Source organism: Rousettus aegyptiacus, unplaced genomic scaffold (assembly GCF_014176215.1).
Source record: "Rousettus aegyptiacus isolate mRouAeg1 unplaced genomic scaffold, mRouAeg1.p scaffold_m13_p_3, whole genome shotgun sequence".
Taxonomy (NCBI): domain Eukaryota; kingdom Metazoa; phylum Chordata; class Mammalia; order Chiroptera; family Pteropodidae; genus Rousettus; species Rousettus aegyptiacus.
The window spans coordinates 94,804,761-94,831,878 of record NW_023416306.1 but is presented as its reverse complement, the minus strand read 5'-3'; the positions used below and the strand labels follow the sequence as shown (position 1 = coordinate 94,831,878).

The 27,118-nt window shown below is 37.2% G+C and overlaps 1 protein-coding gene across 1 annotated transcript in view; it reads left to right on the top strand.

Annotated features, from left to right (window-relative positions):
• Positions 1 to 27,118, top strand: part of TTC6 (tetratricopeptide repeat domain 6) — a 182,775-nt gene that overhangs the window by 20,537 nt on the left and 135,120 nt on the right. Inside the window, exon 3 of the mRNA XM_036239179.1 lies at positions 3,686 to 4,681. Coding sequence (XP_036095072.1) covers positions 3,701 to 4,681 — 981 coding nt within the window. The 5' untranslated portion in view covers positions 3,686 to 3,700. The remainder of the gene's footprint in view (positions 1 to 3,685; positions 4,682 to 27,118) is intronic.

The following is a 27,118-nucleotide window of genomic DNA, read 5'->3' as shown; positions in this document are numbered from 1 at the left end:
AGGCTAGGCAATTCATTTAACCACATGGGTCTTGGCCCCATTCCCAATGTAGTACTCTGTAGTACTCTAGGTAAACTAGGCCTACTGTATGAAGAACTCATACCCCTGTGTGAAGTATTCATGTAGCTTGGTACCAAGTCATCTGGTGGTCTACTCTATTTGTTTCTACATTAGTTAGAATCTAGAGCAGAGTTTTGGATTTTCTGTTCCAACAAGAAGAGCAACCACACCTGCAAGAACCAGAGAGCAACCTGTTCCAGAGTCTAGAGCATTAACGACAGTAGTCTTCCCTGGGCATTTAGCCATTTTTGGCCAGGGAGCTTCCTGTTAATGTCTGACCAGATCTGTGGGATAGGAGAGAAGCTTGGCTCTTGGCTTTTCTGACTACCTCATGGCTTAGGCATTGAACCTCTTGGTAGAGCAGGATGGTAAAGGCGCAGAGTTCCAGTAATTAGGAAAGGAGAGGAGAATGAAATTACTGCTCAGGTTGCAAAGATTTCCAGCACATTCTGTCCCATTTTAAAGTGTAGGGTAAACTTAATCAAACTGGATTGTGAACAGCAGACTTTGACACCTTACATAGATTAATACTTTCTCCTTTTAGGATGGCTACATTATTTTTCCTTGAGTATCTCCAAACCAGAACTAGTGTCTTTCTTTGAATAAATTACTATCAAGAAAAAGAAAACATGTTATTTTCTTATGAGAGTGGATGTTTAAAAATTATTTTACATATTTAGCAGTGTCGAGGGGTGGGCAAGGGCAATAAAGACACCAAGATTTGATGGATTGGCCCATTTGGCATTGGGATACCACTACTTTGAAAACACAATAGAAGTTCTTGTCAGACTTATAAATTCTATTTCCTATTGGTTTATTTTTACATATTAAAAACAACTTTCCTATGAAGAACTCAAGGGAGAAGTATTAGACAATGAACACTTGTTAAACTTCAATAGCAAACTAAGGGCCTGGGAGAAGTTGAGAAGGGAATACAAAGCAGGAACTAAAAAACAAAAGGGAAGTGCTCTGGGGAGAGTCAAGTCAGATTCTCATCAGGTATTAATGTCTTTCTGGTCTGTGCTCTGTTCCAGGTTCTACCTTTTAGTCTTTTGTAGGAAGAAATGCAGATGGTGTCAGTATGAACATATTACCACCTGTGCAAACAATAACAGCCAAATCATGATGAGCAGGATTACACAGCATTTTTAAATAAGGAAACTTCCTTATAGCCCGTAGAAATAATTTCTAATGTTCATATACTATGGTCTGGAAAAGAGGCCAAAGATTATTATTTTCACTTTCTAATATGAAATCTTGCACTTTTTAATATGAAATCTTGTTATAGATGGAATTGACTTGTCTAAGGTCTAGTCAGTGGTGGAGCTGTGCAGAGAAACAAAGCCTGCCGATTCCCAGATAAGAGCTCTATCATGCAGTGGGGTCTTGGGTTCGAGAACTAGCAAGGGGTGTTTTGGGGATTAAAAGTAATATGACCTGTCTAAAGGTTAAATAGAATGTTTTCTTCATATTACACATACTACATGATAAATGAAATCTATCTAATTGTAAGAATAATTCTTTTATGAGTTTATATAAAGAAATTCAACCAAGAAATGTGCATAGGTAGTAAGCAAAGAGATGCAATATAATAAAAAAACTATTTTCTACATTAAAGTCTTAAATCCATTGTATTTTGGAGCATGGCATAAATTGAAGTGTAATTCCTCCCCATCCCCGCCATTTGCCTCAGCACAACTTATTAATAATTCTTATTTGATCACCAATTTAATGCCATCTTTATGATATAAGCCATATTATTCTTAATTCTTTTGCTCACTCAGTCTGTATGTTGATTCTACCAGCAGTGTTTCAGTTTTAATTTTCATATCTGTATAAGTTTTAATCGTTTTGTGGGGCAAGTTCTCCCTCATTTCCCTTTTTCAACATTTTGGCTAATCTACCCTGTTTATTATTTCAAATGAATTCAGAATTCCTTTTCAAAGTTCAAAATAACATTTTTAGATTTTGATCATGATGGCATTAAACCAATACTGTATTTTGGGCAGATCTGATATAATTAAAATATTTAGTCTTCTCACCAAGAAACATTAACTGTCTCTATTTAGTGGTGTCTTTTATGTCCTTCGGTAATATTTTAAAAATTTATATATGCAATTTCAATACTTTTTTTTGATTATGCTTATTCTAAGATACTCAAAGTATAAATTTTACATAATGGAATTTTACCATTATACTTTTTATGAATCATTTTGAGATAAAGGAATTTACTGTTTTTTGTATAAGTTTTTAAAATTTATACAATTTTAAATTGTTATAATTGCTATAATTCTAAATAGTTTTTAGTGTTTAGCTTTTCTAGGTAGATAATCATATTTGCAAATAATGATGATATTCCCCAGGTGTCTTGCTTTATTATTTTATTTTCAAAGAACTTTGGTGTTGGGTTTTCTAAGAAATAAATTAGTTTTCTAATTCATTATTTTTTGCTTTTGTTTTGTTTTACCCTTATTCTTGAAAATTTCCTCCTCTTGGCTTCTGTGGAACTCTCTTATTTTCCTGACTCTCTGTTGCTCTTGCACATCATACCTCCCACAGATGAGGATGCCAAAGAATCTGTCATTGGCCTTTGTCTATACTTATATTTCCTGTCCTAGCTTTTGGTAGGGACTTCAGAGCTCTCAAGATCTCAGAATCCCTAAATTACCATAGATCACTGGCCCTGCTGAATAGCAGAAGTTTGTTTGTTTGTTTTTAAATTGTGATAATACACATAAAATTTACCATTAAACCATTTTTAAGTGTATGGTTCAGTGAATAGTAGAAGCTTTATTATGCACTTGGCTATGACCAAGACTTTATGAAGGTGATTCAATGTTCCTGTTTTATGAAGGTGCTTTAATCGCTCTTTTATTCCTAATCATTGACTAGATCCTATCAGTTTTACCTTGCTATGTTTCTGTTTTCACTCTGCTGGGTTACCAAGGCCAGGCCTAAGGCTCAGGCTATGGATACTCTTATTTACCTTCCCTCCCTTTATTCTTTCTCTCCCTCAATATTAATATCCCCCAAGCACCAGATCTTATCAAGCCGCTTCTCTGTTAAAAGTTTTTGAATGATTTCTAGTATCCCACAGGAAAAGTACGAACACTTGTCATACAGGCCTCATGATTCACTGCAGCCTACCCTGCAACTGATCACCCATCTCCTTTCATACCACTCTGATGTAGCTAAGATGACAGACACATGGAGGGAGGTGGGTTGGATAAGGGATGGAGACACCTTGGCTTAGCTGGAGAAGGAAGTGAAAAATGCTATCCTGCCAGGATTACTTTCGATTTTCTATGCCTGTGCATACTATGGTCTCTGTTGCCTTGAAGCAGGACATTAAATTATAGTCTAAAGAAATGTTTAAATAAATCCAATAGGGGTTTCGTAAACGCCCACCATGAAAAGTTTTACAGAAGGTTTTAAAGATTTTTCACTGTTCTTGTGAAAAGGTCAGTAGTTGGTTTTAAATGATCTAAGCTAATACTATCCACTAGTGCCTCAGAAAGCACAGTGAGCGTTCTACCATGAGAAGCTTTTTTGAGTTGGAATTGTCTTTCTCCACACGTTTTGGGACATACATACATATTAGTATATTGTTTTTATTCTCCCACAGGACAAATTAGTCAAAATGTCCACGGGATCGAAGCACTTTGGATTGAAATACAAAGAAGAATTGTACATCTTTAAAGAACTTGAGAAGGTTCGCCGGGAGACTAAAAAGGATTTTCTCCTATTCAAGCAGAAGTTGGCCTCCAAGCCGGCTATAGATGATGTCCCAGTCTTCCGACTGCAGGCCCCTGGCCCTGCCAGGTCTGGAGAGGAGGGAGACGTTTCCTGCGCTGGACCCAAGACGCCATCAGGGACCCCTCGGGCTAAAGGCCCTGCGACCGCCGCTGCTGCCCTCCTGCAGCAGGCGCCCCAAGTCGCAGCGCGCCCCTCGAGCCCGAGAGACGGGGCCGCTCCCGGGAAGACGCGGCCGTTCTGCCCCCGGGACTTCTACTTGCGGAGCTCCGCGTTCCTCCGGCACCGGCCCCACAAGAAGCCGCCGGTCATTGCCAGCATGGCCGGCACGTCGAGACCCGTGGTCCTGAGGCCGCCGCCCGCGCCGAGGGGGAAGCCCGGGGCGCTCTGGGGTCCGTGGAGCCCGCGACCGCTGGGCCTCAAGCGCGCCCTCGAACCGGCCCCGGCCCCGGCCCCGGCCCCGGCCCGCGGCCGCGACGCGCAGCCGGAGCCGGAGCCGGAGCCGACTCGGCCCGCAGAGGCCCTCAAGGCCAGGGAGGGGAAGGGCAGCTCCGTCTCCAGCGAGGAGGGCGACATGGAGGCGGCCCTCCTGCGGAGGAGAGTGAGGATTCGCACCCACTTCCTGCGGGAGGGCGCGGCCAGCGAGCCTCGGGAAATGGGGTCATTTTCCAAAACAGACCGGGAGATGGTCCAGCCGAGCGACGGGCGCGAGGCCGCCTGGCAGGTCTCGCCGCCTGTGCGAATGATCCCGAAGTCCATCGAGGAGATCATCGCCTCGCTGCAGTCCGAGGCCCAGCTGGCCTCCGACCAGACTATAAAAGAGCTCATACAGAGTGTCCTCGGCCAGAACTACGACATTAAGATGGAAGTAGGTGAATCAGGAGAGTTATGGTTCTCCTGGGTACATGCAACATTAGTGTACATGCATGAAATATTTCAGTGCATACGGTGTGTTATAAGCTAGAAAAAACACTGGGGTGTTATTCAAGTTCTTTGAATTTTGAATTTGAATTTTCCATCAAGGAAGGGTATCTTCTTTTCAAAGGGAAAGCAGTTGAGAGGTTATTTTTAAAAACTGGTTCAAAGAACGTGAGTTGTAGACCCGAGTAGTACATCATTAGTAACCTTTCCTTTCAAAGTCTTTGTGATTATTTAGTATTGAAGTAACAGATGTTTCATATGAAAAAGTCTTTTTCTGCTACAGCTTAGCATTATTAGCAGTGAATTTATATCCTAAGACGATCAATGAGTTACCATTAAAAAGTTGGATTTATGAGGTTTGTAATGTTTTTTATAAAAACAATTCTCAAAATATTTTTAGAACATATACTTCTAGGCCTTCCCAATTATAGGGATTATAAGTGATTCTTGTGTGCCAAGTGCCACAGGACACAGTTTATGTACATTTTTGTCCCAACAACACCCTATCAGATTGATACTGTTAAGAGCCACATTTTACATAGGAGACTTCCTAGTGCTTGGCTTAGCTGGGATTCTACCCCAGGCAATTACAACTCAGAGCTAGACTAGAATCATGCCAAGACCATTGCATTTGTTGATTGTCATCTGTCCCTGGCAGGGAGCAAAGCTAGATAGGGTTATAGTTTAAGATACCGTGCCCATGATATAAACTTTGCTCTGGTAGGGACATTCGAAACAAAAATAAGGGAATCTGAGTCCCACACAGAAGGGGGAGGGGTGCGGAGTGGGGAAGAAAAAGAGAAAAAAAGAGACAGTCTTTTTTGAGAATGGCAATAACAATGATAGTAAGAGGGAAGAAGATTCTGCTGTTCCAGTTGCAGTGCCAAACCTCTTGTTAGTACACAGAATAGTCCTATGCATTATTATGTCTTTAAAATAGTTTCACCCCCAGAATATACTCTTGACTGTGATTTAAGGAATGTGATCATAAAGCCCATTAGAGAAACAAAAACATGTAAAGACAAGAGTCCCCAGTGTCATCTTCGACCTAACGTTTGTCATCAGGATAGGACATATGTTTTCTATTAAAACCCACACCTCACCACAGTTGCTGAGCAAGATTAGTGTGACTGCTTCATCTGTTTCAAAATAGGTATTTCTAATTAGGGTTCCGTGGGTCTAATAGAAAAAAACATCAAGTGTGCGCATTGGAGAGCCTTAACAGAGAGAACAAAGGCCGTGGTGCCTGCTCCTGTGAGAAGGAACTCTATGACCTAGTGCAGGTACTTGATATGAAGAGGGGCCTGTATTAGAAACTGGCTCAGAGGTCCTGCGTAGGTGGAGAAAATTGCACTTTCAGAGCAAAGAGCATATTTTGAGGGGTTCAAATAAGAATATAAGAAGGGAGAATATCAAATGGCAAATGAACACCGGACAGTGAATTCTGTTTTTTTTCTGCTGTTCCTTTTCTCTTGTGTGTATATATATATATATATTTTTGTGTTTCAGTTACCTGAATTGTTTTATGTAGGAGAGTGAACTGGAGCAGTAGTCAGGAGCCAGGGGCACAAGCCCTGTGTTACAAGACTTGACCACTATCAAATGCCTTAGTCCCATCCCTGCCTTCCATTATAAATTGATTTTTAGTTAGGCTAGATTTACTTCTCACTTTAAAAATTTTTCTTTCCCCTGACCCAACAATTCCAGAAGATAGAGCTTTGCATAATTTTGGATAAAAATGGTTTCAGAAGGTTTTATTAGGGTGAAAAGGGAACAAGGGAGAAGTGGTTGAAATAGCTCCGGCTGGGTAGGCGAGAGATAACAATAAAAATGCAAGTGAAAAAGTGGTCTAAATTGTGATTTAAAAAATTCTTAAGATTAGAATAAGGATATTTGTTTTAAACATTTGGAGTTTATATAAACAATGTTCTTTCCAGGATAAGCAAGAAATATGGTTCTTCACTTGAGACATCTTAACTTAGAGCTGTACCGCAGTCCCTAGAAGGAATGGCAAACGATAAGACAACCTCTGCAGGGTGTGTTGTCTCTTTTTAGAGCTTGAGTGAGGCCACTGCAGACCTAGTGTTCAGAGTTCCATAAATAATTCCATAGGCCAATAGATGCTCAGAATAATTGAAGATTAAATTTAGCTATCAAATAAATTTAAGTCAAACATGCTAAACCAGGGTTTCCCAACGTTGGCCCTATTGACATTTTGGGTTGGATAATTCTTCGCTGTGGGTGGCTGTCCTGTGAACTGTAGAATGTTTAGAATTATTCCTGACCTCTACCCCCTAATCCTAGTAGCACAGTCCTCTACTCCCTACTACACTGGAAGTCATGACAGTAAAATATTTCTAGATGTTGCCAAAAGAGACCCTAGGGGGAAGGAAAAAATTGCTCCCTCCATCTCCCCACCCACTTGAGAACCACTGGCCTAAACAATATGCATATACCATAGCAGGAATGTTAGAAATGTTGCAAGGTCCTATGTTTGTTGTTCAGAGGAATTCAATATTATCACTTACAAAATAGAGTCTACTTATGTGAGACTGGAGTTTAGAGACTACCTTCCAGATGTTAATGGAAGATGAAGGAGCCAGCCCATCCTTGCTTATTTCATGTGTAATTGTTTTTGGTCATATAACTAGAAAAAATATGGTAAAAAAATGACTCGACATGACCTAGGTAAGAGGGAATTCATGTTTCAAGATCTCTTATGAACAAATAATGTATAGTTTGTAAGAAAATATTATTTCATAAAACTTATTCTGCTTTCACTTTAGGGAAGATGAAATAGATGTACTTTTTCATATTCCTTCTGCTAAGTACAACTAAATACTAACCCTGGACATTATATATAAGACAAAGATGAGAAGACTCCAAAAGTTGGAGAGAAGGACCTGACAATAAAGATGCTGCACACCTTCTCTCCCTTTGTGTCCCTGAAGGCCATGTGGGGAACAATAACAAGACACTCCTATTCCTTTCAACTAGAATGGTGTCAGTAGAGGCCTAATGGGAGCCAGAACCCCTACTCCCACCGAGCTATACAAGGATGCCCACACCTCTGGTGCCGGCACAGCCTAAGTTGGGAACCTGGACTACTGCCTTTATCTGACAGTAAGGAGGCAGCTCCTGCCCTCTCTGACTGCCTCTACTAGAGCAGTGTCTGAGAAAGCCAGCTAAGACAAAGTTTAAATAAGATCCAGACTCTCGTTGTCTAATACCCAAAATGTTCAGGTTTCAATGGAAAACCACTTGACATACTAAGATCTAGAAACATCTTAATTTGAAAGAAAAAAAAAGACAATAGATGCTAACATTGAGATGACAGAGATGTTAGAATTATGTGACAAAGATGTTAAAGTACTCCTCAAAAAAAAAAATACTTCAGTGAGCAATTATGAGCACACTTGGAAAAATAAAAAAATAGAAAGTGTCAGCAGAGAAATAGAAAGTCTTAGTAAAGAAATAGAAAGTATAAAGCAGAACCAAAGGGAGATTTTAGAACAGAAAAATACAATAACTGAAAAAAAAAAACAACTCAATAGATGGTTCAACAGCTGAATGGAGAGGACAGAGGAAAGAATTGGTGAAATTGAAGATGGAACAATACAATTTACTCAGTCTGAATAACAGAGAGACAGACAGAAAAAAAATGAATAGAGCCTCAGGAACCTGGACTGTAACAAAAAGATCTTTATGTCATTGAAGTCCTGGAAGCTGAGTGAACCCCAAACCAAAGAAACCCGAAGGAATCTGTACTAAAAAACATAATAGTCAAACTTTGAAAATTAAAGGAAAAGAAAAAAAATTGAAAACAGTGAGAGAGAATGTGTTACATATAGGAGAAAACAACTCAAATAACAGTGGGTTTCTCTTTAGAAACCATAGAGGACAGAAGAAATGGGCACATCATTTTTCAAGTGCTAAAAGGAAAGTACTGTCCAGCCAGAATTCTATATCCAGTGAAATTATCCTTCAGGAATAAAATGGAAATCAAGATGTCAGATGAAGGAAAGCTAAGAGAATTTGTCACTAGCAGCCAGCCGTACCTTAAAAGAATGGTGAAAGGAAGTTCTCTAAACAGAAAAAAACAAAACAGAGCAAATAGAAAAAAGGACTCGTGAGACACTGCGAAGGAAGAACTCAATAAAAATTATGGGTAAATACAGTAGAGTTTTCTTCCCGTCTTGAGCTTTCTAAATTGTATTTGATGAACAGAGATGCATATATCTTTTTGAGTTAGTATTTTGGATTTCTATGGATTGATACTCAGAAGTGGAATTGCTGGTTCATAAGGTACTGTTTTTCATAGTGGCGGCACCATTTTGCACAGTGCAGGAGGGTTCCCTTTCCTCCACATCCTCACAAGCACTTGTTTGTTGATTTATTGATGATAGCCATTCTGACATGTCATTGAGATATGTCATTGTGGTTTTAATTCACATTTCCCTGATGATTAGTGACGTTGAGCATCTTTTTATATGTCTATTGGCTATCTGTATGTTCTCTTTGGAGAAATGTCTATTCAGGTCCTCTGCCCATTAATTGGATTGTTTGGCTTTCTTTTGTTTTTGTATGAGTTTTTAAAATCAATTTTGGATACTAACTCCTTATCAGATGTATCATTGGTGAATACCTTCTCCCATTCAGTAGGTTGTCTTTTCATTTTGTTGATGGTTTATATTCACTGCAGCACTGTTTACAATAGCCAAGGTATGGAAGCAACTGACAGGAGATTGGATAAAGAAGATATGGTACATATATATAGTGGAATATTACTCAGCCAGAAAAAATGAAATCTTACCATTTGCGACAACATAGATGGACCTAGAAGGTATTATGCTAAGTGAAATAAGTCAAATAGAGAAAGACAAATACCACGTGGTCTCACTTATATGTGGACTCTGAAGAACAAAATTAATAAACGAACAAAGCAGAAACAGACTCACAGATCCAGAGAATAAATGGATGGTTGCTAGATGCAGGGGGTGGGGTGGGGTGGGGGTTGGGTTGGGAAGGCTGGATGAAAATGGCGAAGGGATTAAGAAGTACAAACTGGTAGTTACGAAATAGTCTCCGGGCCGTGAAGTACAATATAAGGAATATAGTCAATAATATTGTAATAACTATGTGTAGTGATAGGTACTAGACTAATCAGGGGGATCACTTTGTAGGTTATATAAATGTCCAGGCTGTGCTGTACACCTGAAACTAATATAGAATAATATTTAATGTCAACAGTAATTGAAAAAAATAAATTGTGTTTATAGTTGATGCTAAATTTATAACACTGATGTGGTTCTAAATGTATGCAGAGGAAATATTTAAGATAATTCTGAGTAGGGGAGAATGTAAATGGACATAAAGGGAGGTAAGTGTTCTGTGCTTCACTCTAATTGGAAAATTACAATACCCATATACTGCGATGTTATGTATATATAATTTAATACCTAAAGCAATGAATAAAAAAGCTATGCAAAGATTCATTAAAAAGAATGACAGATAAAATAGAATTCTAAAAATGGTAAGAGAAGGGAGGTAAAAGTATATAGAAAAAAAAGAACAACAACGAAATAAAGTGGCAGCTTCAAACTCTATCAATAACTACATTAAATATAAATAGTCCAAATACACCAATTGAAAGAGAATTGCAAGTGGATTGTAATATATTGACTACAATAAACTTACTTCTATGTAATGGAATATGCAGGTTGAAAGGAAAGGATAAAAAATATACACATTAATCAAAAGAAAGCAGGGTGGCTATATTCATTTCAGATACAGTAGACTTTACAACAAAAGAAATCACTAGAGACACAGAGGGCATTACCATATGATAAAGGGTCAATCCACCAAGAAGATGAAACAATCCTAAGTGTTATGAACCAAATAATAAACCTGAAAAATATTTGAAGTAAAACTAAAAAGAGAAATAGACAAATCTATAATTGTAGTTGAAGACTTCCATATTCTTCTTTTAACTATTGGTAGCAAAACTAGACAGAATTCCCCAAGCATATAGAACTCAACAACACCATGAACCATCAGGATCTAATCTACATTTATAGAACAAGAGCAGATACACATTTTTTTAAACTGTCCACGGAACACATATCAAGACCATATCTGGGCTGTAAACATGAACTTCAGTAAATTTAAGAGAAATCATACAGAGTGTGTTCTCGGACCATAATGGAATCAAACTAGAAATCAATAACAGAATGATAATAGGAAAATCTCCCAACACTTGGAAACTAAACAATACAGTCCTAAATCATCCATGGATCAACAAGGAAGTCTCAGGGAACTTAAAAAAAAAGACATTGAACTCAATTAAAATAAAAGTACAATGTGTCAAAATTTGTGGGAGACAGGTAAAGGAGTGCATTTATCCTAGGGAAATGAAAACTTGTATTCAAACAAAAACCTGAGATAAATGTTCGTAGCAGCTTTTATTACTAAATAACTAAAAGCTAGAAACAACTCAGATGTCCTTCAAGGAGTAAATGGATATATTATTTAGTAATAAAAAGAAATAAATTACCAATACCTGCAGCAACCTGGATGAATCTCCAGAAAATTATGCTGAAGCAAAAAATCCAATCTTGTTAGATCCATAATTCCACTCATACAGAATTCTTAAAATGACAAAATTATGGGAATGGAGGACAGATTTGTGACTGCCAGGTGTAAAGACAGGCTTGGGGTAAAGGAGGGTGGGAAAGAAGTATATGTGACTTTAAAAAGGCAACATGAAAAGTCCTTGTGGTGATGGAAATGTTTTGTGTTTTGACTGTATCAGTGTCATTGTCCTGACTGTGGAACTGTGTTATGGTTTTGCACGATATTACCATTGGGGAAATCTGGGTAAAGGGTAAATGGTCAGTCACCTCTGTATTATTTGATACAAGTGAATATGGATCTACAATTATCTCAAAATAAAAACTTTAAAATGTCATCATGCTCTTTAACACAAGAAAACTAATATATTCTCTTCTAAGCCTTTCTTGGCTCCCAAAGAGTAACCAACACTTATTGTTTATCCTTTGGCATCTTAATTCTTTAGTACAAATGTGTATATATACATACACATATACAGGATTTTTTGTTTGTTTGTTTGTTTTACAAAAACAACATATGGTAGACATTCTGCAACTTTTGCTACATATCAATGGACATATATCAAATATGTATAGCTTCTAATTTATTCTTTTAAATAGCTGCATATTATGCCATAGTATTAAACATTTTCTTGGGTCTTTGCTTTTCAAACTTCATCTTTCCCTACCCTAGGAACCAATCTTTGCTCATTGGAGGTATAATCAGAAAGCCTATCAGGATTTGGGCAAAGAAAAACAATCTTTTGTATTCAAAAGCATATCTTTTCTATTCAAAATGACAGACACAGCCTGTGGCCCATGCTACCCTGAGCGAGCCCAATCCCATCTGATCTTGGAAGCTAAGCAGGGTCGAGCCTGGTCATCATCTTTGATGGGAGACCACATAGGAAGACCAGGTGCTGTAGGCATAAAAAAAAGGAAAAGAAAAAGGGATTGTAAGCTGACAAAATAACAGACACAGAATTATACTTTTTTTTTCACTTTTTTTTGTGTGTGTGTGCAGTGCTTTATCGCATTCATAGACATAACAGGTCAAGCTAGAAAGAAGTATCTTAATTTACAATTCTTTTCACGCAGAATTTAAAAATCTCTGATAATATTTGGTTGCTCTCAATAAATACAAAATGTTGATGTGTTTGATTTTCATTGGTTTTTTAAAGATGGAAATTAAGATGTTTATATTAGTTCTTGAAGGAAAATTCCCATTCCTTTAGCTGATTTGATTGGAGCAATGATTTTCAACCAAGCTGGAAGTTGTTCCTTCAAAATAAACTTGTTCTTTGTTGGTTACAAGTCAGTTTATTTTCCATGAGGATTGAAATACAGGTTTCTTGAAAAATGAAATGCTAATTTATTGTAAAATCCAGATGTATTTTTTTTTAGTCTAGACAATGTCCGTAAATGAGTTTTTCCTTTTGCCTGTTTGCATAATAAATTCTGTTAATTTAGACTATAAAGAACAAATGTATTTGAATCTTGAAAGTGAGTTGTCTTCATATATACCAGAGTTTTAGTACACGTGAGGTAAGGTGAAGAATTTTGAAATGCTGGTAGAATAATTGCTTTTTCTGGCTATTTCAGGTACAGTTATTTGGATATTTAGGATAAAAGCATTTCCCTTCATCAATTGGTATTTCAATATATAACTGAATTTTAACTTTGATTTCCTAATATAGACCTTTGTAATGCTTTTAAATATTAAGGACTGGTCCAAGGCATAGAATCTCCTTCAGTGGAAGGTGAGGTGGGCACTAGGCTGTAAATTGCGTAATTTATCCCACTTTCACATTGTGGAGTTTTAGTCTACTTTAAGGGTAATTTTTGTGATATTTTCAAATCCTAACTTTCATCTATCTTGTGTAAAACAAGAGGAAAGAATTTATACAACTTAGAAGTTTTTTTTTTTTTTTATGATGTGAAGTTGATATCAGGGCTTAGAATAATACGGCTTCCTTGACAGCAGGTTGAACCAACTGAATATTCCAGTTACGTTACACTTCATTGACTTATACTGTTTATTTTTTATTATTGAAAAGTACAGTATTTGGTTGTGACTTAAGTCTGTCATTTTGTAGCTGTAAACAGCCTGAAGCTAGGCAGATGTGTTCTTACAATGCTTGTTTTAGAGCATAGTAGGTAAACATGTGGCTTTTAATAAGGATGAGTAGATAAACAGTTCTGACAGTAAAATCAAAATCTTGAGAACTAGCCAACCACAATCATGTTTAAGCATCTCATCCCAAGTGTAAGCAGTCTGATAGACTGATAATATAGCCTATTATCTAGTTGTGCTAATATATATTTCATTTTGGGGGGATATTCTCTTACAAATATGTGGTTTCCTTTGTCCACTGCAAAGTGTGCTGAATCTTTGTCTCATCATAGTGGAGAAGGATGGCTTCCCAGCATTAGCCATATATATTACATTTATGCATTTTTTAAGCATAGGAGGAAAAAGGTTAAATTCTTAGTCTATTGCATTGAAACTAAAAATAATACATTCTCATTTACATTTCCTTTGATCTGTTTTACTTTGTGTTCTTATTATATGGAAAATAACTTTCAGAGTCCTGGTGATAAATTTTTCCATTGCGTTTCCTTACCTTCATCAATTTCTCATTAAAATAGTGTCTGTACCTGTAAGGGAACCTAATTAACTTTGTCTTAGAGATAACAAAATAGACCCAACGAGAGAAAGTGATTTTTGCAAGGCCATACAACTAATTAGCATAGTTGGGACCAGAACCTATTTAGTTCTCCTGGCTAGCCTAGAATTGTTTTTATTCTTGTTACATCATGTTACTGGCACTTCCTTTCTCTTTTCCCCCATCTTCCCTTCCTTTTATCACTTACTGTCTTAAGATCTCCAGGTATTCAGAATTATTTCTCACTGTGACCTCTCCTCTCTCATATTTTGTGATGACTCTGCATTAGATCATCACACTCTCTTCTGAGAAGCCTCTTGCTGGTGACTTCTGAGTCCAGCACACTTAGATCTGGGGAAGGGGATCAAGAAGCAAGGATTTACTGCTCACAGAGCCCTGTGATGGTAGTAGAGATAGTGAGTGTGTGATGGGACTCGAGCCGGGCACGTAAGATACAACATTATGTGTAGAATGAAAAGATATAGGTGGGATGAATTACAGGTAGTGATGACTTAAGCTGTTGGTTATATGATTGCTAACAAGTTGCATTCAGTCAGATACCACTGATTCTGCCCACTTAGGTTGCTGTTAATACAAATAGATAAAATCTCCATTTTCTGCCATCTCCTGTCAAATAAAGGCAGAGTGACAGACTGACTGAGCCACTTCTACTACGTCTTATTAGCTTTATTTTATTTTGAAAACTTTGAGCCATTCTTGAAGTGAAGAAATATCTGGAAGTACTTTTTCTATTTAGCCCAATAGGTATAGGTTATGCATACCCATTCTTTTGGGGAAGAAGAACTACTTTTGACTTACTTAAAATCTTATTATATATGGTGGGTCCCAACATCAAGTTGTTAAGATCCCTCAACTTGAGAGAATGGAGAGTTGTGTCAGTGGCCTTACCAGGAATTCCCAAAAACCAGGAGGAAGAGCCAATATTTTGCATATTATCTAAGTAAGACTATGGGAGTGCCAAGATCACATGACTAACTGTTAATCAGTATATTAGTCATCAGATTTGATGAGTTTTGATAATAAGTAAAATCCTTTGCACCCTCCACCCCTTTCCCACCTTTTAAAATGATAGTCTCTCTTCTCTTTAGATTTCACAGATAATACAGTAAATAAAATTTCTGTCCTTTGCTTGGCTTACTACAAATTTATTAGGCACACAGGAGGAGATTATAATAAATCCAGACCTCATCATTTCAGCCAGATTTCCCCTCAAGAACATTTCCAGTCTCAAGCTCTTCATCTCTTAATCATTGGCAATCGGGTTCTGAAGAAATGAAAGATTGAGACAGCTGAGACACTTTTCATTGTTCTGATTTCATTACACTGTTGAGACCTGCCTAGGTGTACAGTCTTTGACAATCAATTATTATTCTGGAAAGGGATTATTAAACAGTTCACTGAATTATGGCTTTGTATGCATGACTTTGTTCTATTGCTCTTTAGGGTTAAGTGAAAAAGCTTATTAAATATCCATCTACAATGGAATCTTTGAAAATGCTAAGTGGAATGCATAATTCATATAGGCTGTCACTCGTACAATGCCAAATCAGTTTAGCGAAATATCAGGTAACAGGGAAATGGAAGTAAGTGGCAGTCCTAACAGAACTAGTTCTGGGCAGCTAATGAGTGCAGGCAATCAGAAAACTCCAAATAATAGTGACTTGGACAATAGTGACTTAAAAGTTTATTTCTTTCTTGTAAAAAGGTCATGTAAACAGTAATGTAGGAATGATATGGTGTTTTGCAGAGTCAGAGATTCAGTATTCTGCTATCTTAGTGCTTCACTGATTGTGACCTTCATTATAAAGGTCATTTCAAGGTCTACTATGGCTACTCTGGCCATCAATCTGTATTCACACCAGCAGGAAGTCTTTAAAAAAGAAAAGTGTATGCCTACAACCTCTGCTTATATTTTGTAAGCCAAAACATACCCACATGATCATGTCTAGCTATAAAAAAGAAAAAAATGGAGTCACTGTTCTGGGCAGTTGTGTGCCATTGTTCACATACTGTTGCTATGGAAGAGAGTAGGAAAGAAGAGTTTTTGTCATAGTCTCTATGGGTCGTGCACCGTCTATGAAAACTTTTTTGGCTCAAAGACATATTCCCTCTTTCAACAAAGGTTTATTGAGCATCTCAAAAGTTTAGCATTGTACTAGGCACTCAGAATCGAAAGACTTCATGTGATAACAACTTTTAGTTTTAAGGAGTTAGGTAGCATAACAGAACTAGCGGACTGTGGGAAATGGTGGAGAAAGCCCTGGAATTTCAGTTGAATGATGTAGATAGGGATCCTTGATTTGTAATTTATTTGTTCCTTAAAGTGATTGGCGCTTGTTTTCTCATCTATGCATTACAGTGAAAAATATTTACCTTGTAATACTATGGGAGTAAAATGATCTTAAGTAAAACAACACGTTAAATATACTGCATTTTTAAAGGCTCTTGGTACGTACTTCCACTTAGCCCTCCAGTAAATTTGAACCGCCTACATTCCCACAAATAGTGAGTACCAATCTGTTTCTTTATGTCCTCTCCAGCATTGTGCATTACTGTTTTTTGAATTTTTGCTAATATGAAAGGCCAGTGGCTTTTCAGTGCTTTTCAGTTGTGGAAACCTTTCTTCAAATGAAATGTTAAATGAATGTTCAATATCACAAACATTTACTATCATGACAGCAGTGTCTCGATTGGTAACAAGGGACCTGGAACCTACCTGCTGGATTCAGGCTCCTACGAGCACATTCTTTGGGCTTTAAGACATTCTATCTAATGGATCTATCCATTTAGTTTTAAAAATTTTTATTAAAGTATAGTTTGCAAACAATATATTAGTTTCAGGTGTACAACATAGTGATTTGACATTTATATACCTTATGGTGTGGTCATCAGTCACTGTGCAACCCCTTCCCCCTTCCCTCACCTCCACAACCTCCACTCTGGCAACCATCAATTTGTTCTTCATTTTTATGAGTCTATTTTTCTTTTGTTTTGTTTGTTCATTTCTTTTTAGATTCCACATATAAACGAAATCATGTGTTATGTCTTTTTCTGTCTGACTTGTTTCATTTAGCATATACCCTCCAGGTCCATCTATGGCAAATGGCAAAATTTCTTTCTTTTTCATTGTTGCATAATATACATCTCACGTCTTCTTTATCCATTCATTCATTGATGGACCCCTATATTACTTCCATGTATTGGCTGTTTATTACTACAATAAACATAGGGGTGTATATGTTTTTTTGAATTAGTGTTTTCACTTTCTTTGGATAAATACCCAGAAGTTGAATTGTTGGATCGTATGGTAATTCTATTAGTTTTTTGAGGAATCTCCATATTGTTTTCCATAGTGGCTGCACCAATTTACAATCCCACCAACAGTGCATGAGAGAGTTCCCTTTTCTCTATCCCCTAGCCTACACTCGTTATTTGTTGACTTTTTAATAATAGCCATTCTGGCAGGTGTGAGGTATCCATTCAGTTTTATTGGGTACCTATTGTGTCTGGCACTATACCAAATGCGAGGAAATAGCAATAAGCAAAAGAAATCTCTGCTATTTTGGGGCTCAAAGTAAACAAATTTTAGAGAGGGGTAACAAAGAGTAAACAAATCAGTAATGTCTCTCAGGTGGCAATAAGTGGCATAAAAAAGAATAATGCAGGATAAAAGAGATTTAAACCAGATGGTCAGGAAAGAACTGTAAGAGAACATGACATTTGAGCAGAGATTTGAAGGAAGTAATGGAGCAAGGCAAAATAATTCCAGGCTGAGGGAAGACACACTGCAAACCTCCAAGACAGGAATGTTCCTGTGATGTTTGAGGAACAGCAAGATGGGAGACTTTGAGTGGGGAGTATGGTAGGAGATACGAGTCAGAGAAAGGCAGGTTACAAGTCAGTATTGAGAACCACCAGGACAGTGGATTTGCATTTACTTTGAATATATTTTGCACCTTTTACTATCCTGACATAAACAAATAGATAATTATTATATACCTATCCATGTAATGTCAAAAATAATACCCTATTCGTAATGTAAAAGAAAAACGAAAGAAATTTATAATTAAATTATAAATGACTACACCGGAATACAAAATGAGGTTATTAGATGCATTTATCTACTGATAATAAATGTGCTTTGGCTATGCGTATAAGCAGCCATAATGTAAAAGAATGACCAGAAAATGAAAAAGTAGTCAAGGTGGAACTAGAAAACATGCTAGGATAAATAGCAGCAGACTAAAAACAACCTGCTACTAAATGGGAGAAGATATTCACTTATGATACATATGATAAAGAGTTAATATCCAAAATATATAAAGAACTCACACAGCTCAACAACAAAAAACCGAACAGTCCAATTAAAACATGGGCAGAAGAACCGAATACAACAACATATTAAAAAGATTATACATCACGATCGAGTGATCTTCATCCCAGGGTCACAGAGATGGTTCAATATATGCAAATCAACTAATGTGATACACCGCATAAACAAATTAAAAATGAGAATCATACGATCATATCAATAAATGCAGAAAAAGCTTTCAACAAGATACAGCACCCATTTATGATCAGAACACTTAACAAAATCGGTATAGAAGGAAAGTACCTTAACATAATAAAGGCCATATATGAGAAGCCCTTAGCCAACATTATACTTAATGGTGAAAAACTAAAAATCTTCCCTCTAAGATCAGGAACAAGGCAAGACTGTCCACTATCGCCACTATTATTCAGTATAACATTGGAAGTCCTAGCGAGTGCAATCGGGCAACAGAAAGATATAAAAGGCATCCAAATAGGAAATGAAGAAGTCAAACTGTCGCTCTTTGTGGATGACATGATTCCCTATAGAGAAAACCCTAAAGACTTCACAAGAACACTACTAGAAACAATAAGCAAATACAGTAAAGTCTCTGGATACAAAATCAACATTCAAAAATCCATAGCATTCCTATAATGAAGCATCAGAAAAAGAAGTGGAAAAAATAACTCCTTTTGCAATTGCATCAAAAAGAATAAAATACCTAAGAATAAATTTAACGAAACAAGTGAAGGACCTATATAATGAAAACTATAAGACTGTATTAAAAGAAATTGAAGAAGATATGAAGAAATGGAAAGATAGTGTTCTTGGACTGGAAGAATCAACATAGTTAAAACGACCATATTACCTAAAGCATTATACAGATTTAATGCAATCCCCATCAAAATCCCATCAGCATTTTTTAAAGAAATAGAACAAGAAATCATCAGACTTGTATGTAATTACAAAAGACCCCTAATTGCCAAAGCCATCCTGAGAAAAAAGAATGAGGCTGAAGGCATCACTCTGCCTGACTTCAAATTATACTACAAAGTGACAGTAATCAAAACGGCATGGTATTGGCAGAAAAACAGACACACCAACCAGTGGAACAGAATCAAGAGTCCAGAAATAAACCCATATTTATATGGGCAAATAATTTTTGACAAAAATGCCAAAAACATACAGTGGAGAAAGGAAAACCTCTTCAATAAGTGGTGCTGGGAAAACTGGAAAGCCACCTGCAAAAGAATGAAACTAGACTGTTGTCTATCACCACACACCAAAATTAACTCAAAATAGATTAAGGGCCTGAATATAACACCTGAAAACAAGAAAATGCATAGAAGAAAACATAGGAACTAAACTCAAGGACATTCGACTTAAAAAAGATTTTATAAATTTGACCTCAAAGTCAAGGGAAGTAAGAGCAAAAATAAATGAATGAGACTACATCAAACTAAAAAGTTTCTGCTTAGCAAAAGAAACCGTCAACAAGATAAAGAGACAAGCATCCGAATGGTAAAATATATTTGCAAGCAACACTTCCGATAAGGGCCTGATATCCAAAATATACAAAGAACTCCTACAACTCAATAATGACAAAAAAAAAACAATCCAATCAAAAAATGGGCAAAGAACCTGAACAGACACTTCTCCCTAGAGGACATACAAATGGTCAACAAATGTATGAAAAGATGCTCAACATCGCTGGCTATTAGGGAAATGCAAATCAAAACCACAATGAGATACCATCTCACACCTGTTAGAATGGCTGTAATCAACAGGACAAGTAAAAACAAATGTTGGACAGGATGTGGAGAAAAAGGAACCCTCATATACTGCTGTTGGGACTGCAAATTGGTATGGCCATTATGGAAAGTGGTATGGCGGTTCCTCAAAAGACTAAGAATTGACCTACTATGTGATCTAGCAATCCTTCTACTGGGTGTTTACCCCAGAGACTTGAAAACTCATATTCAAAAAGATATTTGCACACCGATGTTCATAGCAGCATTATTCACAGTGGCCAGGACATGGAAGCAACCAAAGTGTCCTACTATAGATGACTGGCTAAAGAAGCTGTGGTACATATATACAATGGAATATTACTCAGCCATACGAAGGGACGAAATACTGCCATTTGCAACATCATGGATGGACTGCGAGATAATCATCCTAAGCGAAATAAGCCAGACAGAAAAAGTTGAAAATAACATGATATCACTTACACATGGGATATAAACCTAAAAGCAACAAATGAACAGGACAAACAAAGAGAGACTCATGGACGTGGACAATGGACTAGTGGTTACCAGAAAGGGGGGGGGGGCGGTGAGAGATAAAAAATAAAATGTTAAAAAAATTATGCATATATCGTATGAAAAAATAAATAAACTGGCATTTAAAAAAAGAAAAATATATAAAAAGTAAAAATAAAGAACACATACACAAAAAAGAAATATAAAAAAATAAAAATAAAGAACATAAAAAAAGAAAAGATGGGCAGAAGACCTGAATAGATATTTCTCCCAAGAGGACATATAGATGGCCGATAGCCATATGAAAAGATGCTCAATGTCACTAATCGTCAGAGAAATGTGGATTAAAACCACAATGAGTTATCATTTCACATCTGTCAGAATGGCCATCATCAATAAATCAAAAAACAATGAATGTTGGTGAGGATGTGGAGAAAAGGGAACCCTCTTGCACTGTTGATGGGATTGCAAATTGGTGCAGACATTATGGTTCCTCAAAAAGTTAAAAGTAGATTTACTTTTTGACCTAGCAATTGCACTTCTGGGTATTTATCCAAAGAAAACCAAAACAATAATTCATAAAGATCTATGTACCCCTATGTTCACGGCAGATCTATTCACATTAGCCAAGATATGGGAGCAACCTAAAAGCTCATCAATAGACAATTGGATAAAGAAGTTATGGTTTATATATATACAATAGAATACTTCTCAGCCATAAAGAATGAAATTCTACCGTTTGCAATGACATGAATGGACCACAGGTTATTACACTGAGCGAAATAAGTCAGAGAAAGATAAATACCATATGATTTCACTTATATGCAGAAACTAAGGAACAAAAAAGAACAAACTAATCAAAAACAGATTCATGAATGTAGAGGACAATCTGGTGATGGCCAGAGAGGAGGGCGGTGAAAGGGGTGAGGGGTTAAGGAAGTACAAATTAGTAGTGGATAGATAGTTATGGGAATGGGGAGCACAGCATAGGGAATGAGGTCAGCAGTGATGAAATGGCTATGTGTAGAGCCAGAGGGCTGATGGAGCAATTGTAGGATTGTTTCATAAACTATATAAATGTCTAACCAATGTACTGAATACTTGAAACTAATAATAGAAAAAAATTAAAATGCTAAAAAAAAACCAAAAAAAAGCAGACATATATGTATATCATAAGAGAAAATGGGAAATAAACTGAAGTTAGGAATGTATGCTATGACCAAATAAGGACATTTGAAATTGAAATGGAGAAAATGAACTAGGCCTCTTTGTAAGTGTAGTGTCAAAATAAATCCCTGTTGTGACATGGAGCAAAAACCCCCCATATTTTCCAACTTGGAATCTTAACATATGTCAGGACACATTCAGTCTCTGGAACTTGAAAAGACCTCGGAAGCCATATCTTTTGATAGATGATGAGACCACATGATGGACTGGAAAACAGAAGAAGTAAAACAAAAAGACATGGAGAAATGGACCTCTGTCATTTGAAAGTAAAACAAAACAACAGGTCATTCAAAATTAAATGAATAACTTCTATGGGTAATTTTAATGACATATTTATTATCGTTTTGCTAAAAGTATTTAAAAATTATATAGATTGCCAACTATATATATTTAAAACTTTAAAACATAATTAAACATTCATTATTCCTGTGTTTCACATGTCTCTGCTAAATTAATTATGTTTGGTTCTAAGTTTACAAAATGAACTTAATGTATCCTTTTGATATATTTGTATGCAACTTCAATTAATGCAGAATGAAACAGGTGTGTTGTTCTGGTGAATAAACTACTAGTAGCAGAGTTGCTTTTGGCTCTCCTGATATTCTAAAATGGTAAGGAACTCTTGTTGAAGTTTCCGAGAAAACAAAGTGCAATCTTCCTTTAATTTGCACAGTAGTTGCATTCCTGGAAAATATAGTATGGCTGAATAAAGGTAATATTTTGTGTTTAAATATATGAAATGGAGTTAGACTCTCGTTTCATATATTTCTAAAATGTCTTTCACCCACATGGAAAGCTTTTCCAGACATCTGAAATTTTTGCAGGATATGGGACATTTCTTTGTTTTGTGGTACTATCCTGTGAACTGCAGGATGTCTAGCATATCTGTTGTCCTTCCTCGCCCACTAAATGCCAGTAGCTCTTTCACACTGTAACAACCAAAAAGGCTCCCCGCATCCCTCAGGTAATTTATAAATGTTCCCTAGAAAGCAGATCCCTGTTGGGGATCACTGATGTATATAGTCTTATAGGCCATACTGAGAATTTCGGATTTCCTTATAAGTAATGTGGGAAGACACTGGAGGGTTTTAAGCAGAGACGTGACATGATCTAACCTTGTTTTAAAATAATCATCCGACCACTGTGTGTACAATAGATTATAGGAGGAGGAAGGAAGACAAGTTAGGCCTATTGTAATAATCCAGGTGAGAGATGATGGTGGTTTGGGCCAACTATGGTGGAGAAAAGAGGTGAGAAATGATCTATTTAGCATAAATTTCCAAGGTTGCTTATGAGTTGAATGCATGGAGAGAAAAGAGTCTAGGATGACTCCATGATTTTTGATGGGTGAAGCTAACTGGTAGAACATAGTCTTTATTTTCTGAAATTTTGATGACCAAAGGTGAGCCAGGTTGTGGGGTCGATTTTGACAAGTGGAGATGTTGAATATTTAAGTTATAAATTTAGGGTTTAGAAGGGAGGTTAGGGCTAGAAAGATTGAGAATCATTAGTGATCAGATAGTATTCGAATTTATTAAACCGGAAGAGATGGCCAAAGGAAAAATGTAGATGGAAGAGACTAGAAATCTAAGGATTAAGAGCCAGGGGGCATATCATTTCTTTAGAAGAAGCGAGAAGAGGTAGAATGATAAAAGAAACTGCAAAGAAAAGCCAGGTATAGGAGAAAAACCAGGAGAAGGTGTATGGTGTCTTAGAAACCAAGTGAAGAAAGTATTTCCAGAAGCATGCAATAACTGTGTCAAATCCTACAAAGTCAAGTAAGATGAGGACTGTAAGTTTTAATCATAATATTGTAACTATAGCATTTAACTACACCCACCCACCCACACACACCTATCTTACAGATTTTATTGCTCTTGTGAATGGCATGTCTCTTCTATTTACAGTTTAAATCATTACAGTATTGGTTTTAGTATGTAGATCTTATGTTCCATAGCCTTTCTGAACCTTCTTCTTTGTTTTAATAGTTTGCCTGTAGAATTTTTTGTTTAATGAAATTGGTGTTTAATGAAAGTGTTGATAGCACCCCTGTTTTTAACTCCTGACTTTAAAACAAAGGCTTGATTCTTAGTGTCACCACTAAGTATATTTACTAGAGCTTTTTGATAGATATTCTTTATTAGGTTCACTTACTTTCTCACCTTACTAAGATTTTTAATCATGAATGAGTGTTGAATTTTGTCTAATATTTTTTCTGCTTCCATTGAAATAATCATACTTTTTCTCCTGAATCTGTTATTGTGATTTATTAGTCCTTCTGATTTATCCTTGTGTTCTGGGAAAAACATTCTCAGTTACATTACAGTATGTTTGTATACATTGAGAATTTCTATTATGGCTTTTGCATTTGTGTTCACATGTGAGATTGGCGTACACTTTTTTGTTGTACTGTTCTTGTCCGCTTTTGGTATCGAGATTGTACTAGCTGCATAAATTGAATGCTTTCTTTTTCTGTTCTCTAAAAACAGTTTATATAAGAGAAGGATTATTTGTTCCTCGAAAGTTCGGTAATTTTCACCTGTAATATTGTTTTGGCTGGTGTTTTGTTTTGTGTAAACAGATTTTAAAAATTATCTCTGTGTCTTTAAATATTATTAATTTATTTAGGCTTTCAATTCCTTCTGTCCCCCAGGTCAATTTTGTGACATGTATATCTAGACAATGATTCTTTTTATCTACGTTTCCCTATATTTATTGACATGAAGTTATTCTTAGAGTATTTCATTTTATTCTGTGGCTTAGTCTTTTGATTATATAGCTGTGGAATTTGTCTCAGCATGTAGTGGGTATGAATCTCAGTCTCCAAACACAGATGTGCAAGAAGTATGTTTATTTCTCTAGAACTCAATTTAGTCTTTATTTGGAGTTTCCATTTCATCAGGACCACAGAAATTTGAATTAGGCAATTTGGAGATTCCCTCCCCATCCCTGGAATATTTAGAGTTCCTTAAGGTCATGTGCCATGCTGATCTCTGCTGAGAGATCCATACTTCCATCTGGTGGTCCACTTAGGTCTCATTAGGAAAGGGAGTCTTGTGCATGCAGTCTTTTGACCCCCATTTGTCCCATAAGAATGGGCCCTGAGCCTGGGACACTTCCTTATCAAGAGATAAAGGGTCCTTGCAGCTTGTGTTGGGCTTGTAGCCTTGTGGGGGAATGTTTTTTCCTGTTTTAGACTCAATGTGTGCCTCTTTGTTCTGCTTAAGTGTGTGTCATATGGCACCTGGTCAGGCCTTGCCCCCTCCCCCCGCAACTGTATCTGTCCGCTGCAGGGAAGGGATGGAGTCTTTCGTTCTGCAGAACAAGAAGGGTGCGTGAAGGCCAGTGCTTTTGCATCGGCTGTCAGGAGGGACCTGCTGGCCATAATGGACTGATGGCTGCTACTAAAGCTGATCTTGATATGTCTCTTTTTTTGCGTAACGTCGATCCATCCAGTGCTCAATTGTTTGTGGCAACTCCAGTACCAAGATGTATGGGCAGGAGTGTTTGGACTTCTACTCCTGGTGATAGGCAACAGATGCCACTTGCTGGACAGATCTTTCCTCCATTGTTCGTCCACACAGGTCCCTGCTGAGCTGCTCCTTCTCATCTCTAAAGCTTCTTCAGTTTCCCCAGCTCTCCTATCTGTGTTTTCCATTCAAGGGAATTCATTGTGCTGTTCTCAAGCCATGCCGGGGCAGGGTAAACTCTGCGAGATGATGTAATGCTCCATCTGCTCTGACTCTCCCGCATGGCCATTTCTTCTCTGGAGACTTGCTGCTTCTTGTTTTCTCTGTAGGAAGTGTTTTCAGATCTTTTCTGCTCTCTGGTCACACAAAAACAGCTCCCTCTTATTTCCTTTGGGCTTAGCCCTGGGGTGCTGAGTGTGAGCCCCAAGCCCAGGGACCCAGCAGCATCTAAGTTTTAATCACACAATTGGCCCAGGAATCCAATTGTTTTTAACTGAAGCAAACTTATCTTGTTTTCTCTCAAATCAGTCATCGTTGTCTTATGTTCTTTTGTTCCACAAGATCCCCAGGTTTTTGAAACCTGAAAGCCAGAGAAAGACTCTTGTTTTATCACTTTATGTTATGTGATAGCACATTTTACCTGAGGTTATGGACCCAGAATGGCCAAGCCGGGTAAAGGGAGAATATTGGGTATGCGGGATCGAGGGAAACACCAGTGGATACTTCAAAACTTTCTCTTCATACCCTTCATTTGACAGGTGAAGAGACAGAGTCTTAGAGAAGTAACTGGTTTGCCAAGGCCACATACAGTCAGGGAGGAGTAGAGACCAAACTCCAGGTGCTCTAACTACTCTTCTGTTCTTGATGTTATATATTGTCAAATAGCTATTTGAAATGCATGTGGAGTTTAGGTTCTACAACCCAATACATATTTTACTAGATTTTTAAATACGTTGTAACTACCATCATGAGGGTCCCTTAGCAAATGAATCATCTTAGATGTTGAATTTCCTTAGTTATTATGAGTTCAGTCCTTTAAGGGCAAATAGGCTTTTTTTAATATTTACTTTTTTAGTAGAAACGTTGTCTAAAATCTGTTAATACTTTTTTCCCTTTATAAAAACAGGCATGACTTGTTCCTCTTTGCATTCCCATCACCTGGCTCAGGTATGCTCTAGTGAGGGTGCTAACTTGATCCTTTGCTTAAGGACAAAGGGCACCATTCCGGATGTCGCTTCCTTATACTGTGCTATAATGTAGTGATGCCCAGGGTCTTTTGGGGGTGATTGAAGTGTTTGCTTCACACCCTATATTCAGCTGTGCTTTGACTTAATTAATTAATTATTTTATGGTGACATTGGTTAACAAAATCCAGTAAGTTTCATCTGTACACTTTAATAGTAAGGCACATATATACTTACACTGCGTGTTCACCTCCCATAATTAGATTTCTTTCTGTCACCACATATTTGACCCCCTTTTAAAAATAATTTTTGTTTCCTTCTTTCTACCATGCTGACTGTCTCTGTTTTTTTGTAGTCAGTATTTCAGGACACTGTAAGCAACCCTTCTTCCACAGCTTTCTTTCTAATATCTTATTTCTATTCTGCCCTGGGCTTCGAAACTAGATAAATAAGCCTGGTAATATTGTTTGTAAAGTGAGAGTAAATAACCTCTGAGGGAGGGCCTCTGCAGCTTTCCTATGGGAAAGTGTGTGAGCTTTCTCTGCAAGGGCCTTTGCTGACATCTCTTTTGCCTGCTCTAAGGCCTTTTTTTGCTTACATCCTGCTTCCTGTCTCTGCTAGATCCGTGAGGTTGC